Source organism: Terrapene carolina, unplaced genomic scaffold, assembly GCF_002925995.2.
Source record: "Terrapene carolina triunguis isolate 2854851 unplaced genomic scaffold, T_m_triunguis-2.0 Scaffold192, whole genome shotgun sequence".
NCBI classification, from domain to species: domain Eukaryota; kingdom Metazoa; phylum Chordata; order Testudines; family Emydidae; genus Terrapene; species Terrapene triunguis.
The window spans coordinates 1,002,846-1,017,904 of NW_020664543.1; the positions used below are offsets into that span (position 1 = coordinate 1,002,846).

At 47.8% G+C, this 15,059-nt stretch overlaps 2 protein-coding genes across 3 annotated transcripts in view; one reads left to right on the forward strand and one right to left on the reverse strand.

Moving 5' to 3' along the window:
- PGS1 (phosphatidylglycerophosphate synthase 1) overlaps nt 1-10,806 on the forward strand; it is a 29,992-nt gene extending 19,186 nt beyond the window's left edge. The window contains exons 8-10 of one of the 2 annotated variants that reach the window (XM_024205914.1): nt 4,670-4,818; nt 8,242-8,384; nt 10,720-10,806. In XM_024205914.1, the coding sequence (XP_024061682.1) occupies nt 4,670-4,818; nt 8,242-8,361 (269 nt within the window). In that variant the 3' untranslated portion in view covers nt 8,362-8,384; nt 10,720-10,806. Of the gene's footprint in view, nt 1-4,669; nt 4,819-5,303; nt 5,356-8,241; nt 8,385-10,719 lie in introns of those variants that run through there. The other variant, XM_024205915.1, reaches the window with a different exon arrangement.
- DNAH17 (dynein axonemal heavy chain 17) overlaps nt 10,489-15,059 on the reverse strand; it is a 68,071-nt gene continuing 63,500 nt past the window's right edge. The window contains exons 57-60 of the mRNA XM_026654408.1: nt 14,330-14,512; nt 13,351-13,494; nt 12,062-12,287; nt 10,489-10,901 (exon numbers count right to left, since the gene is read on the reverse strand). Coding sequence (XP_026510193.1) covers nt 10,654-10,901; nt 12,062-12,287; nt 13,351-13,494; nt 14,330-14,512 — 801 coding nt within the window. The 3' untranslated portion in view covers nt 10,489-10,653. The remainder of the gene's footprint in view (nt 10,902-12,061; nt 12,288-13,350; nt 13,495-14,329; nt 14,513-15,059) is intronic.

Consider the following 15,059-nt stretch of genomic DNA (forward strand, 5'->3'; position numbering starts at 1 on the left):
CTCCTCTGTAGTCTCCTGCCAGAGCAGTGAGACCCATACTCTCCTGCTCTCCAAGTAGTTGTACCTACGTAGTTGTAAATTGTTTGCAATTCATGAGTGGTTTTCATAGTTGAGTGTCGGTAGGAAGTCTAATTGTTGTGTGCTTTGGTACGTAGGACTGCTGTGTGTGGAGTTGAGCTCACCTCTTTGCAAACAGCTTTTCTGTCTCTCTAGGTTATTATACAGCTCTATCCCATAGCATCTGACCTCACAAATATTCATGACTTATCTTTGCAGCATCCCTGTGATGTAGGAAAGTATTAGATCCATCTTGCACATGGGGAATATAGGCCCAGAGAGATTAAGCCACAGTCACACAGGAAATCTTTGATATCCCTGCTATTCAAGTCCTTGGTTTCACTCCGCTCTGCTGATGGCCTTCAGCCCCAATCCACAGCACCCGCTGCTATTCCAGTCCTCCTCAAGTACAGCTGGCAGTGGGGCACCCTCCCCTCGAGACAACTACAGGGTCATTGCATGCAAGATCTAGTCCGGTGTTCATGTTTGTTTCAAGAGTCAGTTTTGCACTCTGCTGAGGGGCCTGCACATCGTCTGCAGCATAAATCCCATTAGAACAGTGGAATGGTGCAGTTAGTCCCTTGAGCCAGTAACACGACCTCCCAAAGGCCAGGGCCTGCAGTTCTTGGAGGATGTCTGCCTGTCTGAAGACACTGGCTGTTAATGATTGTGGGAATGCCACTATCTACCCTGGTTCCTGCAGGGCTGCTCGGAAGAGGGTTCAGAGGTGATGGGAGAGGAAGCTGCTGACTAAAGCCTTCCCTTGACTAAGAAATGTGTGTTTTTCCATATCTGGGCTACCAGTGGTGAGAGCATTAGTGGAGACAGCTGCAGACCTTTTTAGCAGCATGTCCTCTAACCTGTGTATGCAATACCTGTGCCACAGCTTACACTGCTTGTAGTACCTGTACAGGAGAAGGCTTACAGATGGTCCTAGAGTAGATGCACCCGTTCAGAAGAACCTGAGCCTGCTTGACTGGGAAGCGGTGGGTGTTTTGATTTCCAGGAATTACATGCTCAGGTGTCTATGGAATACTCATGCTGCTGGACAATGTAAGTCTGCAAGTGAGATTCCCCAGGACAGGCATAGAGTGGTGAGCTAGGAAGGAATGCATTGCTTTTCCAAGGAACCAAAATGTTCCTGTGGAGCAGTTCTTTACCACATGGGATTTGCCTTCTTAGAAAGAAGCCAAAACCTTTCCATGCACCTGGGCTTTAGAGGTCGATTTGTTATGTTATCATATGTGCAGGAGCAAAGGAGTCTCCTGAGCTTCAGCAGGATCAGTGCTGGGGAAGATGTAAACCTGAAGAAACGTGGCGTGTCAGCCATTTAGATCTTGTTTTCCCTTCTGGGTGCTAGAGGGGCCGTCTACAGTCCCCATTTCTGGTCTGGTTCACCCTTTGGCTGACGTGTGATTCACCTGACTTGTTCTACTGTGACCCTAGGCAGCAGAATGATGCTCAGGACTGAGAGTGGGCTGAAAGAGGAGAAGCAGGAGGGGACCTCCGAGGCAGAGTTTGAAATAATCAAGCTTAGAGTTTGGGTCTTGGAACAGGGTGTGGGATCAACCCCAATTCTCCCTGCTTCTCAGCAGCAGCTGGGCATCTTACTTCCTTTGTCAGCCTTCAGAGGAAGGCACCCTTTAACCTCTTATAGGACCTGGCACTTCTATGCTACTGTGTTTTGGCCGGGCAAGCCCCGGTTAAACACTTGGTGTCCATACAGACAATGTTGCACAAGCTTTCCCACTGCTGCTGTGATTGAACTTGCCCTGAGTAAGGCTGAGTGCTCTTATAGCTTACACAGTTGCAGCGCCAGTGTGCATGGGAAATGTCAGTGTTGTACCTAAGGAGATTTCCATGGCCCGTGCCTGAGTGCAAACACGCAGCGGTGGCAGTTCCTGACCTGGTGAGATGAGGAGCTGTTGTCTCCTGCTCCAGTGTCAGGTGATCAGGTGCCAGGTGTGTCCCCTTTGGGACCTAGATGAAGGTGCTTTATTGCCAGAGGGTTGGGAAACTCTGCCTTTCCCCTCCTGGAAAAGTGAGTCATTGTGTGAGCAATCTCCTCCTGGCACAGTCACAAAGCCAAGGCCACAACGAGGGCTGCAGGGTTCCCTCCCTTGGCTACATGAGAGAGGGAGGTGACTATAGTCTTCCCTTAATCACGACCCCAGCTTGGCAGGTGGGTTCCTGCCATCAATTTCTTGCCCCAACCCCAGCTCTGGATCCCATATCTGCTGTTACCAGACCGGCCCTATCTGGGAATCTGCTCTAGTAAATCAAAAATGATTGTGGGACGTGCTGGATCTCTGCACAGCTCATGTGTTTCTTTGTGGATTTCAGGGGCTCCCTGTGTGGACAGTGTCCAGAAATTCCTACCAGGCCCAGTGGGTGTGGCAGGCTTGGGGAGCAGCCTCCAATCAGGCTGTGGTATGGGCAGCTGCCATTCTTGAACTGGAAGGTGTAACTGAAAGTGGCACGGGGGAGGCGGCTGGCTTTGTGGTGCTGTGGGGGTGGGGCGTGTGTTACAGGAACAGGCGGTGAATCGGCAGCCTCTTACTCAAGGCATTCTTGGAAGTGCTCTTGGTCTGAATTAGGAAACCTGTGTCTATTCAGGGACTAGGTGGTTTTTAAGCTATAGCTTCTCTGCTGTGTTCTTTGTGTGACTTGTGGGCTGGGAAAATGCATCTGTTAGGACTCACATGTGCCCTGCTTAGCAGAGAGCAAGCAGCTCCCTTACATCAGCTTCTGTCCAGCGAGTGGCCTGTCAGGCTCCCTTCAGCCATAGCTTAATAGCACCTCTGGGCGCTCTTCCACCCTCCATCTTACAAACGCTATGACGTGCCTGAGAACCAGGCCTGGGCTTGTGGACTGCCTTCCTGGTTGCATGACACCAGACCCTAATTCCGTTTATATCTGGCAGGGTTTGGGCTTCCCTGGGGCTTTAGGGTATGTTTCTCTTGTGACTAGAGTTGGAAGAATGAAGAGGAGCTCTCCAGTAACTTTGTTTGGGGACTGAGAGTCCCAGGAAATTGGATTGTGCTGTGCTATAAATAGGAGCAGTTTAATTTACTCTCTGGTGATGTTCAAGGGAAAGAGTGGGTGTGATCATTTGTACCTGCCCTATTGGTAACAATCTTGTAGGAATTCACCGGCCAGAGCCAGCCAATGCCATTGTTCAGAGTCTTCATGATGCCATCTCTTGCAGACTCTGCCCTCAGGACTGGGTAATGTGACTTACCCGCTCTCAGTCCAAGAGGTTTTTAGAGGTAACCTGCGGGGGGGAAATTGGGCTTGTGCCCCTGCTATGGTATGGTTTTTTTTCTTGCCTGGTGGAGAAGGTCTGAAAGCCATTATAAGCTGCAGAGAAAAGGCAAGGCCGTCTGCACACATGCACTGATTCCATTCAAAGTTTGTGGAGAACTCAAATGAAAAAGTTACAGAACTTCCCAACCACAAAAACCAGGGAAAAGTCTGAGAGGGAAAAGAGCTCGTGCTAAAGATGAGGCTGTTCTTTGCCAGGGTGTCTGCTGGTTACTTAAAGAAACACAAAGACTTAGAGAAATTGGAGGGATGTTGTTCAAACCCTTTCATAACAGCTGACACCAGTGACCTGGTTACCACAGTGCACGATATTACCTTTAGATAGTGATGCACTGAGCCAATTTCCCTTGCACTCACAAGCTACCGGCAGTTGAGAGATACGATAAGGGAGCTGCTCGCTCCCACCTGTAGTAAGGAGAAACAGAAGTGTAAAAATAACACAGGGGTGTGGTCCAGAATGGTGCTTAGTCCTGTTGCTGCCAGTGGAGTAGGCCTTTGGCTCCATGCAGGGAGGAACAGCCCCTCAGTGCAGGCTTGGCACGGCGCAGAATATGCTGCATAGTCCTCTGTTTCAAGAGGGCAGATCTGCTAGAAGGTGGGAGGGGCAGCATTAAGGATGATTGTTTTGTAGATGGACAGATTTTTGGGTTGCATGTTGCTGTTCAGATGTGATCTCTCTCTAGGGGAGCATTGAAATAGCCATGTTTCCAGAATATCTGTCTGTGTTGGGGGTAGGGGGGAATGGAAACTGAGTCAGGATTGCTGTGCAGATCTCCAGGGCCCAGGGGATCGAGAGCTCTCTTTCCAGTCACTGAAGAGAATGCTGCAGACACATCTCTCCAAGGTATTTCCTGTGTGGCCTTTCTTTACTGGGTACTAGCCATTTAGGGTTATGTTTGGAGTCTTCACGGGTAGAGCTGCTGTGTACAGTTCATTAGGCTTTAAAAATGATAGTGCTTACCCTTGGGAGTGTCGCCGATGAGATCCACCTCAGAGTGCCAAAGCCACGTTGTCCCCCAGAGCACACAAAGTAACAAGTGTAGAGCGCCAGAGCCAGGTGTGGCAGAGGGCTCTCCAGGGCTGTGCCGGGCTCCGCAAGGCTAAGCTGTCCATAAGGAAGCGTCTCTGTTTCCTGACCGGTTGCTTTGTGTCATGACTATTTGCAATTCCTGTAAATCTAATAAAGCGTTTAAAAGAAATGAAAATCATTGAATAAGAGCAAGTGTTGGAGGCTACCATGGTCACTTCCTTTGTCTGCCATATTTCCTTTCCCCCTCTTTTCCTGCAGGCCTCTGGCTGTACTTGGCAGGAAGCAGTCTACCCTGCCTGACTCTGATTGGCTCTCCTAATTTTGGGTACAGGTCGGTTCATCGGGACCTGGAAGCTCAGGTTGCAATAGTGACAGAAAATCGTGACCTGCAGCAGCAGCTCCATCAGGTTGGTGGCAAATAGGAGGAGGTTTCATAGGGTGGGGGAGTGTTGGTGAGATGATTGCTTTAAAAATCTTCAACTACTAGAACTTCAAACCTTCACCTAGCACAGGAGAACTTGAGGAACTGTCAGTTAAGTGGCTATTGGTGAGCTGTTGGCTACAAGTGCCCACTTCTGGGAACTAGAGGCCATAATGAGAATGGACAGCTGAATTTGGCCCTGGAGATTAACCAAACACAGATGAGCCATTCAGAGTAAAGCTACTTATTCTCATATACGCTGCACATTCATGCCTTGCCTCCATGGCTTGGGCATCTGAGCTTGCGGAAATGGAATTCAGGTTCACTGAGTTGCTGACCTCTCACCTGTAAAGTGCTTTGGATCTTAATTGCTTTTATCAATCTACTTGCAACCAAAAGTGTCTCTAACCCCATGTAAATATTTATATAAACCCCACCCTGGCTGCCTTCAGATAACTTCTTTTTTCACAGGATTTGGGGGCTGGAGAAGGGAAGGGGATCTGCACTCAGCATCTCCTTTACAGTAAGAGAATTTCTGTCCTTCTCTCAGGGAGAAATGTGGTCCTGTTTTTAATCCTGACCGTAGGCTCTTTTTCAGTGGTTTAAAGACCAGTGTTCCAGTTTAGTGTATAGTCAGCTGTAAAGGGGTGGGCAGCTTGGGTTGTTTGGTATCTTCTTGTCTCCTCTCTTAGATAGTTTTCTCCAACTGTCCTGCTTTTCAATCTAGTCCTGGAATTGGCATCACCCTGAGTAATTCCCGTGATACCAAAGTGTTCAGCAGTGAAGCAAATTGGATCAATGCATGAGTTTCATGTGAAGCTTTGCAAAACACATATTGGATAAAACTCAGGCTTGGCATAAGGCTCAGCCTGCATAAAAATCAATGGGAATTGCACCTCTTACCCCAGAGCTGAATTTGGCCCACTGAGTCAGCCTCATATCTAATCCAGCAGGGTTCTGTGTCTTACTGGAAGAGTCACATGAATGTTTCACTTTATTTGGCCTGTATTTGTTTTTATCTGTAATGAGAAAAATCTGTGAAAAATATTTTTGTAACAAAGGGATTGTGTAAATCTGAGAAGGATGACTGCAATGACCCAACAAAGCATTTTAGCTAAATGCCTATGGCTGAATCTCCCCAGTATACTAGAAGTGATCTGGAATGTGACCACCTGTTTCATTGCTGTTTGTGATCTTTGTGTGGAGACTGTTCTGTGCTGAGATGAAATCTAACAGACCCTCTAAGGAATCCGTCTCTCGCTTCGTCCTTCCATTGTACGCTGGTTGGGATGGTTGGGACAAGTGTTAGAGACATTGTGCTGTTCTGTGAACCCTATGCAAAGCTCTCAATGAAGACTTCATTTCCAAATCTATGAACAGTGGAGGGGTTTGGATCTCCCTGTATTGTGAACCCTAGCATTAAAAAAACATGAGAACCTAAACTGTATTTAAAATATCTTTGCCTTCTCTTCTTTGAGCCGGCAAGGTTCATGTTTTCATGCTTTTCTTCACAACCAAGAGGGTAGAGACTTCTTCGTTTAAATGAAAGCTGAGATTTTTCCACTTCCAAGGTGCAGCTTTAAGAGCAACAGATATTGTGAGCTGGTAGTACTGTTCATTTGTGAAACTCCCGTCCAGTGTGAATCGTTTCTCTGTCATCTGCCTTGACTTGATGTGGGGGGGCCCGGCTGGCATTATGGGAGATAAATCACCTGTCTCACATATGGTAACTAAGATCTTGTAGTCCTATCTGTAAGTAGGGCTAACAGAAAAACTACAGCCTCTGGGGCTACATAGTATTTGTCACTTTTAGTTGGTTTCCTTTGCTGCTGCTTTTGTCAAATAACAAATTAGACAAACAGTCTCCTGTTAGCACAGGGGCTGGTGATACAAATGCCTGACTAATGTACACTCCTCAAACGACTGACTTTTGGGTACCAGTAGGGTGGGGGCTGCTGTGGAACTCCGTATGACTACCCAGGCCTTTCATTACTGCAGTCCTATACATTGTATTGTTTGAGATGTTTCCAGTGCAGATTCCTTTAGTCTGAAGGAAATTGGTGATACATTTTAATAACCACTCTACACCTGTATTGTAATTGACAGCATGGACTAGAACCCACATTAAGCACTTTGCAACATTGTTGCAAAACATATGCACCAATCACTTTTCAAACTAACTCATCTCCGGCCATGTTTTTCAAACCAAACCAAGGTCAGGGGTTAGCCCATGTTGAAGTCCAACTTCCACTTCAAAAAGGAATGCTGGAGAAGTGCTGAGCAGTCCCAGATGGCTTTCTGGCTGCTGCAATGAGTGAACCAAAGTAAATAATAGTTTGTTACAAGTTTTGAGTCTCAGTACAAATAACTGAACTGAACCTAGACTATCGGCATTAAATGATTGACACCCTGCCTCTAACGGAGGGTTTATAGTGGGCTTTGCAACACTCTTCATTTCTAAAAGCAGGCTCGTTACTGCCGGCATCTTTTACATTCAGCCCTTTGTGTTTATTTCCCATAATTTGTGGTTCCTTTCCTGATGTGTCAAAATTCAGAGTGCTTGCGGACTCTCTCACAGGGAAAGATTTCTGTAATCTGTGGAGTAGAAATTGAGGTATTTTGCTACAACTGACAAACGTCCTGCTTCTTGTTTGCATGTAGAGTAAAACCAGAAACCTTGCTAGTTTTGCAGAAAGAGCCACTTCTGCCTTTGATCAAACCACTACTTTTCATGTGCTATGTGAAATGTCTATTGTAACAGAGATGGTTCACTTCCTCTTCCAGTTGTATTGTTTATACTTTAAAGGCACTTAAGCATTTCTGGTAATTTAATTGAAATCATGACTGCATATTCATTTGAAAACACAACACTAGAGCTGTGTCTAGGATGAGTTCTGCAAACCAGTCTCTTGAGATTAAAGTCAGGTTTCCTTTTCAGGCAATTACAGCTAGGGGTTTGACTTACGTTCTTCCTATAACTGTAGTTTAGTTACGTAATTAGGGATAGCTGTAGGGACTGATCCTGCAAAGCCACCCACCTTGGGCCCTTTGAGTTCCAATGTTCAGGTTCTGAGTACATTTCTCCAGAATATGATGTGAATGTGGCTCTTCAGAATGCAGCGGTCAAGCCTCAGAATGTTGCTGCAGCAGTCACACCTCAGGGGCAGTTGCCATGTGACATTCCCCATGCTCACAGCTCAATGGCTGGGCTACTTGTCTACAATTCACATCACATGGAGGGGCAGGCTGGGTTCTTAGCCCCTGATGTGTGTTCAGCCCTGTGAGAGAAGGGTGAGATGCCTCTCTGGCCAGGCAAAAGCTGTGACTGTAGGTGCACCAAATCTGGCTAGGGTGCCAGATGATGTGAGGGCGCAATGGTGAAACTGGCTCTTGGGATTTTGTCTTGTAGGAGCAGGAGCAGCTTTACCTCAAGTCAGGCGTCGTGTCGTCGTCTACATTTGAACAGCCAACCCGCTATGTAAAGCTGTGGGTGAAGCTGGTAACGCCTCTGATTAAGAACTTCTTTTGAAAGGAGAAAGGATCCTCCTCTGGGTGAGTCTGAAGTTGTTTTGCTCCAGGAAGAACTAAAGCTGCAGGAAATGATACTGAGATAATTCCACTTATTAATGCAGCGGGAAGAATCAGCCCAGTGCTTCCCTTGCATGGGGAAGGTTTTCAGTGCAGTGTGAAGCTCTTTCCTGAGGGCCTATATTCGATTTCCATTTGAGTGGGTTATATCTCCAATGCATGTCGTAGTCTAGCAGTAACAGGATCCTTTTCAGGAAGGGGGAGGCAGGAGTCCAAGTTATCCCCATGCATTGATAAGACTTTCTCTTCTGCAATGGGGACTCAGCCTAGGGTCAGGCCTAGATTTTACCCTGGCCAGCCAATGGGAGACATTGTGGGGAAATCTAAGCTGCTCTCCTGCCTGAGTTGGGATTAAAGAGGGGAAAAAGTCAGCATTAGATGTTGGCTGACACAAGGCCATTTGCTATCTTTCTTCCTATGGTGGTGGACTCACTGATCCGGGACTTTTCACCCAGTTAATCCCCTAGACTTGGTGAAAATGCTGACTCAGACTTCAACTTTCGCCAATTTTCATTCCCAAGAGCCTTACTGCTGGAGCATGTGTATGTGTTTTCTGGTCCTTTACCTTCACTCAACCCTCTGGTTCTGGGAGCCCAGATTGCTTGCTCTGGGTAAGTGCCAGCCACCTGCCACATCAGGGTAACTGGTTCTAAACTTCCTCTGTATCCAGGGATTGAAGAACCAGCACTACTGAGGCCTCATAAATGGCCAGGTCAGCCCTGGACCACAAGCAGCCTGGCAGTTGCCTATTGCCCTAAGCATTCCTTCACAGCTCTCCCCTCTCGGCTAAAGTCACAGTGTTGAAATAGAAGATGCTGAAGCACTGGGGTTTTATCATTTTGTCTTCAGGCAGTTGAGTGCTGCTAGCAGATGTTAAATAGCAAACTGCTCCATACAAAAGGGAGAGGGGGGTTGGGTTCTTCGGGGTGGTCAGTGCTGAGCCTCCTGGCCAGGCAGCAATGGCAGTGGCATGAAGGCAAACCAAAATCCTTTATGCCCCAAACAGCTACACCAAGGGAGCTTGCTCCTGCTTCTGCCACAATGGTTCCCCTCGGGGGTGAGAGGGGCGTTCGCTTTCATGGTCCCTGCACACAGCACCAGCCGTGATGGGTCTCCTAGCCACTGGTGACAGGCCTTGCCACTCCTAGTGCTTTGGAGCGCACCATTTCTCACCTTTTTTCTGTCTCATTTCTCACGAGTCTTGTAACGACTCTGGCTGTATTTCAAAGGCTGGCTGTAGTGTGTGGCCTTGTCTGACACAACTGCACTTCTGGGAGCACAGGGACAGAGAGACATCACATTCTAGAAACAGAAGGACATGTGCTTCCTGACTGACTTCCCACCCAGCTAGAAAAATGGGTAGTAAACAGGGAGCATGGCCAGAGTGTATTCTTTATACAGCCCTGTGGGACAGGTGCTGGAAGGCTTAATAGCAGATGCTTAAAGGTTGATCGGGGTGACCTGTGTGCACGTTTCCACTGTTGGGAAGTAGAGGATGGCACAGAGCGGTAGCTAAGGCACTGGACAGTGTTGGTATCTGGGCTCTCTTCCTGGCTCTGTTTCTCCTTCCCTTTTTGTCTGGTCTGTTTACATTGGAAGCTCTTTGGGGAAGGGACTGGAACTCCAGCACATGGCCCAGTGGGTCCCTGCCCACATAGGAGCACCGAACAGGCACTGAGCGCTGTGGAATCCAGACGGCCACATACAAACATTGGGTGTCTTCACTACTAAATGTTAAAGCGCTTTAACGTGGCTGTATACTCACGGCACCAGCGCTGTGAGCACTGTAAAAACCCCACCCCTACGAGGGGAGTAGCTCCCAGCGCTGGTGCACTGTCTGCACTGCCACTTTCCAGCACGGAGGGGGGTGTTTTTTCACCCCCCTGAGCAAGAAAGTTTTAGCGCTGTAACGTGGCAGTGTAGACAAGGCCTTTACTTTGGCTTCCTCCATCTCTTTGGTGCTGGGCCTGTAGTGCTTTACTGTAACCTGCCTTGTGGAGTTCCCCACGGCTGGCACCTCTCTGATGTGTATTGTGACACCAATCCACCGCTGGCCAATTGTTTTATCCACCTGAGCACTAACACTTTCATTTCATGTTTATCTTTTATTGTCACTATTAAAATACTTTGGGGCAGACAAAAAGCTGGGTGGAGTTTCTGACTAATAGGATTAGTGTTGAGCTGGGTGGTACTTTGGCATGTGGAACAAGTGCTTTGCATAGGCAGTAAAAGTTTAAACTTGTAAGAGCAAAGCAACAGCAGCAAGAATCCACTTAGCTGGCTTCTCTTTTGTTTTCAGATTGAAGGTCCAGACGTAGGTGGGGCCTCGCATGCGAGTCTTGTAGACTGGGCACTCATAGACATTCTTGGTGTCCATACGGTCCACAGGGATGGCTCTGATGAAGATGACTGGCATCGAGGGCGTTAACTCCTTCAGCCGAGCGTCTGTGATGACACCACTAGGAATGTCCCACCGAGCACCTGCAGTGTTATGGCTTAGTCAGTATACCAGCTGCCATGGGGCTTTTTCCGTCAGAAGGTTCTATTTGCTGTATCTGCTGGGGGGAGAGTTCTCCTAGAAGCATGGTTAAGGGTCGGCTGGAGGACCAAAGGGCTGTACTGAAGTAGCCAGGGCTTAGTCACCCCTAACAATATTACTAGGGATAAGATCTCTAACTACAATGGTCAATTCTGTCCTTACTCTCCCCCACCTCTTCCCCCCCAGCGCCCATGTCGGGGAGGACTGCACAGTTTGGGGAAGAATGGGAAATATGGAAACTCTCCCATAGCATCTGCTGGGCATGGACCTAAGCTTGGCAGTAGAGTGATCCTGCCAGGGCCTCATCCCTCTGTGTTTATTAGCTGTAAGGGACCTCAAACTAAAGCTGAGAGAATATTCCCTTCTCACTTAGACTTCCTTATTTATATATGAGACCCAAATAGCATCAGCTGTCTCTGCTCTGAGGTTCACCTGTAGCTGTCTTAATTTCCAAAATAAATAAATACTAATGGTCCCTGTTTGTCTGTTAGATGAGGGCTGCCCTCTGCTGGCATGTTTCTGACAATGATAACGGCAGCTGCTACCCAAACTGAACCTGGCTGCTCTATGAATGGATTCTGTTTATTGCAAAATAAATGAGAGCTGGCTCTAGTTCACACTACACTCCTGCAGTGCTGACAGACATGACATCAGTTATTCCTCGACTACTGCTTGGGAAAGACTAATTGATACAGTACTCGGTGCATAAGTATTAACTAGGTAACTATCTGTAGGCTACCTTAAAGTTTAGCAGGGACACACTGGGTATTAAGCTGCAGGAAATATCAGCACTGAGAGAGCCCATTGTCAGGTACAGTGGAAGCTCTGAGTAGCGCTCACAGGTGGGGTGGAATCATTGTTGCAGCATTTGCCTTCAAGAAGGGGGAGGGATAGCTCAGTGGTTTGAGCATTGGCCTGCTAAACCCAGGGTTGTGAGTTCAATCCTTGAGGGGGCCATTTGGGGATTTAGATGGGGATTGGTCCTGCTTTGAGCGAGGGTGGGACTAGATGCCCTCCCGAGGTCCCTGCTAGTCTATGATTCTAAGTGTGTGCTGGGCTAATGGTTCAGGCATGGGTCTGCCAAAAAGAGGTGGTCCTGTACCTTCCATGAACAGCCCATGCACATAGGAGCCTTCTCGGGGTGGAGCCGTCATATCCTCCCGGTTTTTCTTGGTTACTTCCACTGAAAGACACATCTTGTCAAGTGGCCATTCATTCTTTCTGGCCATAGACTGCATGATAGCTGTGAGAAAAGACTGGGGATTGAAGAAGCCTGCCAGCCACACTGTGGTGGGGAGTGCAAAGTCAGTCGTCCAGGCCTCTAGTTCCTGAAAAATAAAGCAGCCGCAGTTTAAAGCCAAGTCCACAGGCCGTGGTGCATCTGTTGAATTGGTGGAGTGATACCAACATTGGACTTGTTACTGCATTTACTCCTGTCATCCATTTTGGGAGAACTGTCTTTACAGCCCCTCTGATTTAAGACGCCCATCTTCAGTGGATTGTGATTTCAGGAGGGACAAGTTGTGAAAGTAATGGCATGTGGCAGACAAAGAAACACCTGGAGTAAGTTTCCAAAGAACAACCCTATCTCAGCAGAGCCCCTCTTGGGTCTGCGATGCTGCAGGTGGACAGGGTAGTCACCAGGGAGAAGGGCACCAAGCTGAGACTCTTTGGAAAAACTAAGGCTTTGTCTTCAGTGGGGCTTTGCATCAATTGCAGCCATTGCTGCCGCTGCACCACTGCAAACCTCATGTGCAGGTGAAGAAGGTTGTGCTTTGCACCAGAAAAGCTTTGTTGGTGCAAAGTGCAGCTGTCATGAGCTACCTTTTGGGGTTTGTACTGATGCAGCTCCATTAAGTGGCTGGACATTAAATGCTGGAATCAGGGCAAATTTATAATGACGATTACAGATTTAGAATTAGGGTCCTTGCCCTTTCCTGTTTGGTTCTCCTACAGCACCTCCCCCACTGGTTTGTAATGCCAACTGTGTACGTGAGAGAAGAGCTACACGCCACCTTCCCTGCTGCTTCGAAAGCCCTGAATTCCAGGCACGGATTGAGGCAAGGGGGGCTTGCCATCTCGTTAGACCCTCCGATGAAGCTGTAGCCCTGGCTCCTACATGCACTTGGCCCGTATCACTTCAGCACTGTGCTTTCAAGCCATGGTGGTCTCAGCACCCCAGGTTCTTGCAAAGCCAGCTAGATTTTCTGGGCTTTTGAGAAGTGTTTGAGCTCTGATGCTCCTTTTAGTACATAATTTAGATCCTTGCAAGCAATGCAAAGCACCTTCACATGCCCAGCCCTGGCCAGACAGCAATATTTGTTCCATGAGCACCAGTTTGAAGAGAGATCTTTGGCCCATGAAGAGAGGCTGGAGGTGTAGCAGACTCACCCGGACCCGGAGCAGTAGGTCAGCATACCAGGCTCCCAAGCCAAGTAAGGAGGGGTAGGCCCGGTTTGTCCAGAATTCGGGCACATTGTCATAGAAGAGAGCATTAGACAAATCCTCCATGTCTGTTGTGATTGTCAGCTCCCCCTTTGAAAGGAAAAGAACCGTGGTTTAGTTAAGTGAGAGCTGGCCCATTGTGATGGAACCACCTTTGAGAGCAAAGCTCTAGCCAAGATGGCACACTGCATGTCAGTCACAAGGGACTCAGCGACTGTTTCTGGAGTTGTGAACATTAGAGCTTGATTTACTGACAGGGAGCAGTGCCAATTTTTGAAAAATAGGGCATTTTCCATCATTCCCGGGTCTGTCTTTAGTCTCCTCCAACAGAGAGGGGCCCCATCCCTTACACCTGGGGCTCTACAGCAAGTCCAGGGGAGTTCAAATTCCCGTTAGAGATTTCTCCCCCGAGAAGTATTGGCAGGGACACAGAGCAGCTTTTTTCAAAACAAGCCAGCATTTTAGGCAACTGGGACATAGCCTTTGAGTCCTTAGGTCAGCACTGAAAAGCCACATGTAAGACAGGCTATCTCAGCAGAAGCAACTGCCCCATCATCCCATGGCCTCTGCAATCCAGCTCAGTCTCCCTCAATGTAGGTGTTCGTCCCTTTATGCACGTGCACCCGCTCACTCAGCTTTTAGGCTGCCGCAAACCTGCAGGAGTCACAATGAAGGAAAGAGGAGTGTTGGCTGCCTTAGAATGACCCTGGAGTTAGAATGTACATTGTAGTGGGTGGCAGAAGAAGAGAAACTCATAGTAATCCAGCAGCTCACATTACCTTGGCACCAAACCTGAACTGAACATTTAGTTCCACTGACTTTGTTTGTAAAGGCTGGTATATTGAAAAAAACCCAAACACACACACAACCCAAGAACATTACCTAAGTTACTACCATGGTGTAAAACAGTAGCGATATCACACACCTTCAGCCCCAAATTTAACTCTTTCAAAGAGCGTCTCATTTCATTTGTCAAGATGTTCATTCTTTCACATTCCTGAAAGGCCACCACGACATACGGGGTCTTCTCCGCTGCTTTAGCCATGATTTCCAGCATATTAAATGGCTCGGGTAGCTTGTCGATGATTTCATCTAGGACTTGCTTGACCTGTAATACGTAACACCATCAAACATCTTTAGCAAGGGAACAAATTCCATGTACAGAGCTTTGACAGGGCATGTAAAATGTCGTTCTTCCACTGATTTAACATTTTCAGTCTCCTGAAAGAATTTATCACTAACCTTTAATAGCCTAGAATTAAATTGGCCAATGAACTTGGTCTGTAGAGTCCACCAGAGCCTTAGAATCAAGAGAGAGCAAACTGGGCAAGGCTGGAATTGCCCCTGCACAGGCTGGCGCTCAAACCCATCGAGGGTTGAAGTGGCTCCTGTTCCGTTAAGTAATGAAGCTGGTGCTGCTCCCATGACTCTGGCTGAGTGGCATGGTACAGCAAGAACCCAGCACAATACACCTTTCAGCTCATCCAGGGGAATGGCTGCAATACCCACTGCCTAATTAGCATACAGCCCACTCTGTGACCATATGCTTTGCATGGTTGTACGCGCCACATACCTGTTTATTGGCAGCCAAAGGGAGATGAGCAGAGGTCAACAAAGAAGTGGAATGCAGCCTTAAAGACAGAGGGTTCTGGGGA